This window comes from Octopus bimaculoides, chromosome 9 (genome assembly GCF_001194135.2).
Source record: "Octopus bimaculoides isolate UCB-OBI-ISO-001 chromosome 9, ASM119413v2, whole genome shotgun sequence".
NCBI classification, from domain to species: Eukaryota; Metazoa; Mollusca; class Cephalopoda; order Octopoda; family Octopodidae; genus Octopus; species Octopus bimaculoides.
Window position 1 is genome coordinate 2,743,570 of NC_068989.1, and position 11,585 is coordinate 2,755,154.

At 33.3% G+C, this 11,585-nt stretch overlaps 1 protein-coding gene across 47 annotated transcripts in view; it reads right to left on the bottom strand.

The window, feature by feature from the left end:
* LOC106869145 (SWI/SNF-related matrix-associated actin-dependent regulator of chromatin subfamily D member 1) overlaps positions 1–11,585 on the bottom strand; it is a 74,847-nt gene that overhangs the window by 19,891 nt on the left and 43,371 nt on the right. For 31 of the 47 annotated variants that reach the window (XM_014914721.2, XM_014914722.2, XM_014914726.2 and 28 more), the window contains 2 exons: positions 8,164–8,241; positions 4,161–4,193 (listed from right to left, as the gene is read on the bottom strand). The exons of 5 other annotated variants lie outside the window; for them this stretch is intronic. In XM_014914721.2, the coding sequence (XP_014770207.1) occupies positions 4,161–4,193; positions 8,164–8,241 (111 nt within the window). The remainder of the gene's footprint in view (positions 1–4,160; positions 4,194–8,163; positions 8,242–11,585) is intronic. 11 more of the 47 variants (XM_014914729.2, XM_014914736.2, XM_014914741.2 and 8 more) reach the window with 1 other exon arrangement.

The following is an 11,585-nucleotide window of genomic DNA, read 5'->3' on the forward strand; positions in this document are numbered from 1 at the left end:
TTTTTTTTTTTTTTTTTTAATGTCAGTAATATTAGAAAGGCAGGGAAGACAAAAAAGGCAATAAATAAACCATGCTTTTAGCTGAGTTGCAACTATGTTGTGTTAAACATTGTGTTAAATATGTACAGAAATATTTCCACAGACACACACACACAAACGGAAAATTCCCAAAATTTTCATTTAAATAGAAATCAACACAGAAACTAATTGAAGAAAATAAACATGATTCCTTTAAACAGGTCTACAATGGACAGAGATACGTTACGCAGACTTTACAGAGTATAAAGAATCCAAAAGCAACCATTTCCACAGTAAGTCTTTCATATAAAGTGAACAACAAGACTGGGGTTTCGATCCAGCATGCTTGCCTCCCAAATCTAAGAAATTATTCATTTTCACCATGTTGGTGCCACATTAAAAGCACCCAGCACACTCTGTAAAGAGGTTGGTGTTAGGAAGGGCATCCAGCCATTAGAAACCAGGCCAGAACAGACAGCTGGAACCTGGTGCAGCTCCCCGCTAGCCAGCTGCTGTCAAACCATCCAACCCATGCCAGCATGGAAAATGGATGCTAAATGATGGTGATGATGATGACTGAGCTCCCTATTCAATAAAGATTATTTCATGAAGCTGGATTTTTAATGCCTAGTTAAGGTTATTTAAATATGAAATTTTAGGACAACATGTCAACCATAAAAATGAGACAGCCAAGTGCTTCACTTGTCATGTCCAGAATTAACTAAAATTGTCCAAGAACAAACATCAGTAAAAAAATTAAATTTAGAGTTCTTCATTAAAAAAAAATTAAATAAAAATTGAGAAGTTTATGATTATCAAATAAACTTCATTCATTTTTGAGAAACTAGTTGAAAATCAACAAAGAGTTGTTTTTTTTTTTTCATTATGTTAATTTGTCCATAGTTTTGATGATGTGAATCTTAATGTGGGATAGTTAGTTAAAACTGGGACGTCTTCCAATCTGATGTCAATATTTAGGTAACAAAACTCAAATCCTCAATTAGTAACAGACTAATTTTAAATGAATGTAAAAATCAAATTTAGGGTTTTGTTTCTTTGCTGTTTTTGTTCTTATTTTTTTCTTTTTGTCAACTTCAATGTCCACAGACTATCTAATAATAGTATGGATTGATGTGTCTATCTACACCAGTGGTTCTCAACCAGGGTCAACATGACCCTTGTGGGTCCACATAAGATTTTGTTAAACCTTACAAGCATTAAATTAGTTATACAATACACAAAATATTTTAACATTTTTCTAATACAATTCCTAATATTTAAGTCAAAAACAAATATAAAAAAGTATTTTTTTAAACAAAAAATGGTTGAGAATCACTAATCTCCATGTTATCTGCATAAATTCCTCTTTAGAATCACATGCTATCAGTATGAAGAACACTAACTACCCAAAGATTAGTAAGCTTTTAAGAAAAAACCAACTCAACAAGTCACCTACACCAAAGAGTCAAGATATGCTCAACAGATTATTTCTTATATTTTCTTGAAATATTTAATTCGGATCAAAGTTTTAACTTGGCAACAATCAAAACAGCAGTAAGTTCCTAGAAACAGTGACCTGGTTTAATTCTTAGTTTTGAGTCTCTCACTCAATGTCACTAATATTTTGGGGAAAGGTATAAATGTCACCACATCAATTGTACTTCCTTTTTAATTTCAAGGCTTCATAGACAAAAAGGAAAACCTACTTTATCGGATCTTACAAAAAGTCTTTTGACAAGATCCAATTTTGAGAGAGATGAAGCCATTTTCTGAGTTATGGCTCAGCAAAGCGTGTTAAAGAACGTAACACAAATTCTCAAATAACCCTCAGTTATTCCCCCTTACACTACAGCTTTCAATTTAGTTCATAAACAAAATTTGAAACACTATTAAGTTTTTAACAAGCAGGAAAAAAACCCTCTGCGTCCTCTAGTAATGAACAGAATGTACCTATTTGCCTAGAATAATGAATAAGCAAGTCCAAAGATAACAAATCTACTCCAAAAAAAAAATATACATGAAATGTGTCTCATTCAGATGACCTTTACTGAATTTATATTCTCATTACTAAGTTTTATTCTGATAAAAATATTCTCAGTAGTTTCCCATTTTCTGTTCAATATCAAACCTAAATGTTTTATGTGATCTAAAAGGCTGTTGATATAATTAACCTCATTTAGCAACCCAAGGCAGGAGAAAAGGAATTTTTTTTATTCAACACCAGACATTGTCAAGAAGACAATTAAAACTGGGACAGTGACATAACGGCAGGTACAAAAGGGGATGAAAGGGCCAAAAGGATGAGCTATCGTGCTCCTAGTTACAACTGGCCTGCATGTGTGTTCACTGTGTCTTTGGCTGACTTTGAGAAGTTCCTTATTCTTCAGGTTTTGTTTTATTCAGCAGTCAACTGCAAATAAGACAACTAGGAACTATTTCCAATAAATAAGGGGATTCAAAAGACAGCAAGATTAACCACAAGAGAATCTACAATTTTATGAGAGCTGAGAATTCTAATACTAGAGGACTCGTTTTCATAGCAAGATGCCATTTCAGCCCTTTTCTACTCAATCACAAAATAAGAGTAGAGCGTGTGGTTAGCCAGACATACTGAAGCTTAGTCATGTGATTTGTCTATGAATATTAATGGTTTTCAATTTGTCAGATCTGGGAGGAGGGGTTACACTATAGTTTGGCAATGTTTCCCTACATTGCAATGGCCAAGATCCTCAGTCACTTGTACGTGGAGCAAGCTGACAAATAATGTTCTAATATGCCACCACCATTATCTAGGTACTTTGGTATTTCACTAAAGATAATGAACTACACTAAAAGTTATTCACTAACATAAAAATGCCTTTCAAAAGGGCAAATAAAAGGGAGCAGATTGATGGAGGATTTGCTTAGGAGTAACACGTACTTCATTGCAAAGTGTGGTAAACAGTAACACATACTTTATTACAGAGTGTGAGATTGATGTATCAAATCCAATTTGGAACACTGGTAGTAATATAAGATATCCTGTTAAGAAATATATAGCAACGTCTCTGAGATGGGGCATTTCAAAGTGAGACATGTCAAACTTTCAGACAGAGAAACACAAATACACACGCAGCATCGTCCATTCTCTTAAACCCAACTAAGAACTAAACTGCTTATCTGATGAACATCAACAGTTCAACAAGTAACAACTACAGCAGCTGTTTTATTAGGAACTAGAACATTTCTATAACATTGAACTGACTTCAATGCCCTGTACTGAAGAATTTTGGCAGCATAAAGAAACAGGCACAACGGAAAACAACTGAACAAACATGAAGCACTGATACATCATGGTAATAATTATGATGGGGTTCTTAGAATATTCCAGAAGTAATGAATATACAAATGAAAGCTATTAACAGTTAAAGATATATTTTGAGTCAACCCCTTGCCAAAAACCCTGAGCACCCACAAGCAAAACTCAGAAGTAATAGACTGATTCAGCCAAAATAAATTACTAATCTCTACCATGGTATCAAGGACTCCTTTTTTTTTCTTTTTTTTCTGACAATCAACACAGAATGTGTATTTATGTGTGTGTGTTTGTGTGTAGACATGCATATAGCAAACTGAATCATAGGAGACATAACCAAAATGTCTTTGGGCAGATGAAAGACTGTGCAGTGTGGTCCCAGATCAGAAGAAATAATGGTAGGGTGGGTGCGATAAACACATTGCTATGAACATTTTGATCAACCACCGTCCACATCTCAGGCTGACAAGAACTGCTGCAGTAAACCTCACTCCTGCACGACATTCATTTGACAACACATATCACAAGTCGATAGTCAACAACAATAACAAACACTGTTGTCCATTCTTTGCACATACCATCCAAACCTTATTCCTATCTCTCGCAATGGATTTAGTAGTTATATGTATTAAGTAAACAAGCAAAATAACTGCAGCAGGAACAACAACAATATAAATATCAACGATTCAAATACTGCTATCAACTACATCAACCAAACAATAGCAATACAATAAAATAGAAGCCAAAGAGAACTCAGTCAGCAAGACAAGAGACAAGAGCAGCAGTGGGGGGAAAATAAAGAAGCCATTTTCAACCATCTGGTTTAACTGGTGAAGACAATACTTACTTGAGGTTCCAGACTCTCGGGTCTTGCTATTGGCTACAAACAAAGGGGCAGTTTCATTAAGGTAAAAAAAAAAAAAAAAAGAAAGAAAGAAAAAAGCGGCCATATACAACTTCATAAATGATTATAGATGTGTGTGTATATATATATATATATATATATATAAAAGTTATTATTTACATTATAATTATTTTCATAATATATATATCATAATACAGTGATGACACGATGGCCTGTTAGGATTAGCAAGAAAGATCTATTTTGTCATTCAGCTAATAATTCTTTTGTTCATAGGAGACAATGAAATCCAAGTCTTCAGTTTTTACCAACAAATAAAACACATGAGCAAATGTTACACAAATAGAAATGGGAATTGAAAATCAGCAACAGTGTTTTTTTCACATCAATGTTTTCCATTTCCAACAAGTAAAAATCCCAAAATTTTTATAAGAAACCGTTTTTTTTTGTTTTTTTTTTAAATAGTTATTATTGCCTTGCTTTGAATTAGTACACAAATACGACTGACAGAAAACTGCACAGGAAAAATAAAACAACAAAGTGCAGGTTATTTCTAGCAGATACAAAGAAACTGGAATCACCAAAGACATGCAGTAACAACCCCTTTCTGTTGTCACCCAAAAATCCTTCCCTTCAACTACAAAATCCATAGAACATGCCAAAGAGAAAAAACAGAAATGTAAATATGAAAAACTAAATATTCAAAAAGATATATTAGTAAAATAATTTATAATTCAAAGTCCAAGCAATATTTATATAAAAACTTTTCATCACATTGAACAAAATGAAGTTACCCAAAAGCAAAAAACAACCAATCTGCTGCTATATAACTGGACAACTGAAGCTGAAGACAAAACTTCATCAAACTAAAATATTACCTCAAACAACATTTAAATATATAAAGAAAATGGATAAAAAATATACACCAAAACACACAGAAACATTTTAGGGTTTGGGTTATCATTTTTTAATGGAGGTTTTTAAGATATTTTAATGATTTCGATAAATTGTATAAACTAGCAGATTTTTTTTTATTTAATAGAAATTAATAAAGAATATATAGATATATGTATATATATATATCCTGCAAATGACTAATTTGGTCAGTCTTAAATCTTATCAATATTGAAGACAAAAGAGTTTGCTTGAAATCCTCAAAATCAACATAGAAGATAGGTTGTAGAGTAATTGCTGTGATAAGACAACAGTATCTAAAATGACTTTAAGAGTACGTTGAAACTTTCAGAACACAAACTCTAAACTTTTCAGCGATCGATATCAAGTTTATATAATAATTTTTCAATCAAACTTTTACAGTCAACTGGTTTTGCCTGATTCAATCAGATACATAGTGGAGGGGGAGGGGGAGAAAAAACCATAATTTCATCCAATAGAAATGCAATTAACTATTATATCAAAGAATATTATTACAAATTGAACAAAGAACAAAATATGGGAGCCAACAGAAAAAAAGCAAAGTAGAACCTGCCAGGAAAAGATTGATGCCAAAGTCTCATGCACTTAGAGAAAACTCAGTTGTTTTTCTTGTTTTTGTTTTTAAATTTCATTCCTCCCAACTAATATTGGAAATTGTAAAAGACTCAAAGACCATCTTCAGAATGAGTTTCTCTGAAACAGTACAACTAAATATTTCAAGAAATATAAAAAAAGTTAAATCAGAATGAACATAAAAAGAGAATATTAGTTGCAAGTGGTATCAGCATGCTGGTGCCACATAAAATGCACCCAGCACATTCTGTAAAGTGATTGTGGACCAATTGCAAGCTCCTGTCACTCCATCCAACCCATGCCAGCATGGAAAGCAGATATTATGATGATGCCGATGCCTCTTCAAGCAGAAAGTAACAGTTGAAACCAATCATGTCCATGGAATACCAACCACCAGCTAAAGGGTGGATGGTCAAAATCTCTTCATTATATTGTCATTTAGAAAGAGACACAATTCTCACTGGCCCAGTCTATGTAGCTGTTAATAAGTCCAACAAAGTTGCATAGTTTACAGCTCCAGCCAGTGGCAATGGTACTGTAATGATTTGCTACTCATTACATTGTAGGGCTGGACTGAAATCCTTTGGCAATTAATGGAAGGACTATTTCATTACAGCAACTCTTACTTTGCGACTGACCCAATTCGGTATTCTTTTGATATGACTCAACAAAATTAATACAAGAATAAATTATTATTTTACTGATATGCAAAAAAAATTCCGATCTGATTAACATTATTATATTCATTTCTATTATAAGCGTCAGTCTAAAGCAACAGCATTTGAATATATTTCAGAACGTCATAGAAATATATGGCAGATGAAAGTCTAAACTGAACAACCAATCAACAAAAGGCCAAAACTAATCTAATACCTGATAACCTACAAATAATCTGAATACATTTTTTTTTTAGACACTGTAATCCTTAAACTCAGATCCTTTTAGAAATCCCTATCATTCCAGATAAATGCCACTAGAAGAGTCATGAGGATAAACAAGATTATAAAACAGCAGTACTTCTACCATTAGATATTTCAAATTACAGATTTTAATCATGATTACAACTTTTCAGCATCATCTTAACAATAATATGTGTTTATATTTTATATATGTGATTTGATATATATATATACATCTGTGCGTTTTATTATTATAATATTACAATGTATATCATATATATACATATTATACATGTTGGCACGTAAAAAGCACCTACTACACTCTTGGAGTGGTTGGCGTTAGGAAGGGCATCCAGCTGTAGAAACTCTGTCAAATCAGATTGGAGCCTGGTGTAGCCATCTGGTTTCACCAGTCCTCAGTCAAATCGCCCAACCCATGCCAGCATGGAAAGCGGACGTTAAACGACAATGATGATATATATATATATATATATATACATATACATACACACAAACACACACGTGTGTTTGTGTGTGTAACCATGTGATAGTCTCAAACAAACATCATCACCATACAAGTGAGACTTTGTTTCCAATTTTCGACGAAAAACGTCTGGCCATGGGGAAATATTGCCTTACTTGGAAACAGGTGAGGATTGGAAACAGGAAAGGCATCCTATCATAGACAATCTACCTCAACAAAATTCCATCTGATCCATTCAAGCATGGAAAAGTGGACGTTTTACGATGATGAAGGTGGTGATGTGCGTGTGTGTGAGGGAGAGTCTGTGTTTGTATGTGTGCGAATATTACTGTATTATTAATACCATATTATTGCATATTACTTATACGTATACAAACACACATTCATTTATATATATATATACATATCAAAGAGTATTTGCAAATTCTTGCCAAAGAATTAGAGTTTGTGACTCATGACCCAGTTTCAAATCTTAACTGGAACAATTAAGCTTCACTTACTCTAAAAACCCAAGGAATCCGACCATTTTCCGAAAAAAGGGAGATTGACACAGGCTAAATGAAATTTACCATCTCATTTTCCCTGGCAGACTACAGGATAAAAACTATTACAGAAGTTCCAAAAAACTGAGAGTCAGAGGGCTTTGTTTCTTTTTGAACACAAATAACGGCACAGACGGATACAAGATGGAAAAAGAACCACAAAAGATCACAAAAAACAATGCGAAAGAAGGACCAGACAACATTACAACATTCTATTATTTTATGGTTTATTTTAAACCTCCAAGTATTTTTTTTATTAGTTCACTCGACCGAGTGCATTTATTTTAAATTTTATGTTATTTCGTTTTAGTAAAATCTTAAGACAGCAGTTATCAGAAACATCCCAGCCACAGTGACAAAGGACAAAAGTATAAACAAAATAAAAAACAAAATAGAAACACCATATACAAGTGTGTGTGTGTGTGTGTGTGTTTACATATATACATGTATATATGTATACATATATATAAATGTATGTGTATATATATATGTATATATGGGAAACCAATGCAGCACATGAAAGCAAGCATAACAGAAGAGGAAAGACAACTTACTTGAAGTCTTGTGAGATGTAGAGGAGGAGGAAGAAGAGGAAGAAGAGGAGGAGGAAGAGGAGCAAGTACTACTAGAGGCTAAGAGAAGAGGGGGAGAAGAGACAAAGAGAGAATGGTCAAGAGGTGTGGGAAGGAAAAAGAGATGGAGAGAGAGAGAGAGAGAGAGAGCGAGAGAATAAAGAGAAGGGAACGTAGAAAAAGAGAAAAATAGGTAGGTTAAAGTAAATAAATCACAATTTGTATGTTAGATATGATACTGGCATATTACAGTATAGTGCTTAGCAGTTATAGTGAGTAGTAGTAGTAGTAGTTAGTAGGCGTGGTAGTTTAAAGTTCGGGCAGGTGTCTCCATGTGACCTAAAGAAAATTAATTTCTCCACTGATTTTATTTCATTTCTTTTAACTAAGCACAACACAAGTTTACATTCTCAGGTAAACTTGTCCAGAGTTGATCCAATCAATTCTACCCCTTAACCCTTTATCATTTAAACCGGCCATATCCGGACCAGATATTCTACTTGTTTTATGTTCAAACCGGCCAGATCCGGCCTCTCACACCTAGCTTGCAATATCATTCTAAGAGTAAAGAACTGCAGCATCAAAAATCTCAAAGCTACGAGATGGTGCACGGTTAATTCGAAACAAGGTGAATAAATAAGCATTGTATTAGACAGAACAATAATCTGAAAGCTGAAGGGCCCAGCAACCCCAACCAGAAGAATGAATGACAAAATCAACCCCCAACAACAAGATTTGAACTCAGAACCTTAGAAATCACCTTCACTGCTCTGATAATTTCCCAGTGATGAAATTTTAGACCAACAAATTCTTGTTCTTACTTCAAACAATGCTTGAAGGAATTGTGGCAATAATATTGACCACCTTGAAGGATTTAAGAAGAGGAATAAAGATGATTTTTATTTATTTATAAAATAACAGAATGAGATTGGTTTACATTCGTGCATTTTCTCTGAAAACACTAGAGCTGTATTTGAACTGACATTAGCTGGATTTAGATCTCCATGCATACCTGATATTTATTTGTATTGACTCTGAAGGGATCTAAATTTAGACCATAGAGCAAAGAGACTCACAGGTTTACCATCTCCCCACATTGCATGGAGAACAGTCAAGAGTGATGCAAGATCTGACCCATTCAAACATGGAAAAGTGGGTGTTAAAATGATGGTGATGAATTTAATGTAGCACTGGCACAAATCTATTGTTCTCAAAAACAACTGAACTGAATTAACATATCCAGAGAGGACGGACACAACTAGAGTGCCTAACTTATCTCTGATAACCTCAATTTGCACTAAAACATTCTAATATAGACATACTACAAGCTGTGTCCAGAACATTCACCGTAAAAACTTTTGTCAAGGAAAAATTTGCTCTATGAAAATTTGGTGTCAGAAATTTCACTACATAGGAACATTTACTGTAAGACAAATTCACCATATGGACAATAATGAGTTATATTATATTGAGTATTTTTTTAAATAAAAAGAATCATAAAAACTTCAATGAAAGTCTTTAGGCAATGTCAAGCATTAAAATCGTTCTGAGGTTATTTAAAACATAAAAACTCCAAGCAATGCAGTGCAAATAGTGTACTTTTTGCTACAACTTATTTCTTTTTACAGCAGATTTTCTGAGAGTGAAATTTCTTACAGTAAAACTTCCTATAACCATTACAAGCATGTTATTGCGAGGATGAGGTGTTGTATTTCACTAAGTTTTGCTATATACAACAACTATGTAGAGTGAGCCAACAGGAGTTGTCTTGGGCAGATTTAGAGTCTCCTCCCAAGCTGCAAAAAACAATCTCCCAGCCAGTGTGTGCCAACACCCTAATAATTCAATCGCTTGGAAAGGACATCTAACATAGGTAACAGGCCAGAAACTATAGGGAAAGAATTTAGTTGATTATATTCAACACCAGTTCTTGACTGGCACATATTTTTTTCATAGATCTCAGAAGTTGGATCTCTGTGAGATCTGAATCCAAAATGCATTGTATTCAGCACTGTTGATTCTGCCATTCGTCTTTCACCTTAATAATAATAATAATAATAATTTAGGAAGATTGACGTAATTCTTCATAAAGGTAAATAAGCAATAATTGCTATCAATAATAATATATAAAACTTCTACAAAACCTTGTGCCTAGTTAAAAAAAAAAATTCTAATACTTTCTCATCTCAGAATACAGAAAAATAGTTTGTCTTAGCTTTGTTTTATCATAAATTTTCATTATTTACATTATTTTAACAAAACAGACAATGTCATCTATTGATGGATTTTGATAACTATAAAGTCATCTCCAACAATCTGGAGCACACAGGCACATGCATGCACACACACACTAAGGAGAGAAAAACATTTCTCCAAAAAGTCTTTTTAAATGGTTTGAACCTTAAACCTTACAAACCGATTCTTAAAACCAATAAAATCACCTAAAGAAGCAAAAAGATATAAAAAATTGCATATTTCTAAGAGAGACTAATGCTTATTACCTTGTGTTTAATAATATCCAAGCATGACAGCTATCTTTTAAAAGAATTAAATTCTTTCTACTGCATTTTATTCGTCTTAGAGATTATCAATGATTCCTCACTGACCATTGTAGATTAATGCTATCGTGCCCAGGCAACACACAAGTTGATATCTTAAAATTGGTTCCATCGAATATTTTATATATTTTATGTAAAACACTGCCAAAACCTTAGCAAACACTTGCTTTGCTAGACAAGCTATGCTGGTCTTAACATGGTGGACCACACACTGGTGCACACTTTGAGTGAGTGAGTGACTCGGGAGAGCCAGTACCACTCAGCTACGTATTGGTTTTCATTTTTAATCTTAATTTGCATTCCAATCACCATAATCAATACCAACACTAATAACCTGTTACTTCCCATATTCTTCAATCAGACTGTAATTGTGAGGCATATACACATCCACAATATACATTGACACACACCCTACACTGATGTATCCATACACACATGGCTTCCTCTATACAAGTATATAGAAACATTGAACTGTTAAAAATGTGCCAGGTGAGATAAATATCATACACATATAAGGTCTTCAGGTGTTTATATTCTTAGTAGAATGCAAGTGTGTATGCATACATGGAACAGTTTAACAAGGAAGGCACAGATTAGTAGGTTATTAATAAAAGACACACACTGCCTTGCAATGGAACAAAAATGATTCATCTGACCGAACTTTAGTTTTTAAAACAAGCCTGATCAAAATAATTGGTTGAAATTAATTTTTAGTTTTGTTTTGTTTTTTTTCGTTTGAAGAAATGAAACCTGAAAAAAGGTGTTATGGTAACAACCATTCCATTCATACAATTATAAACATTATTTATATATATATATATATATATATATATATATATATATATA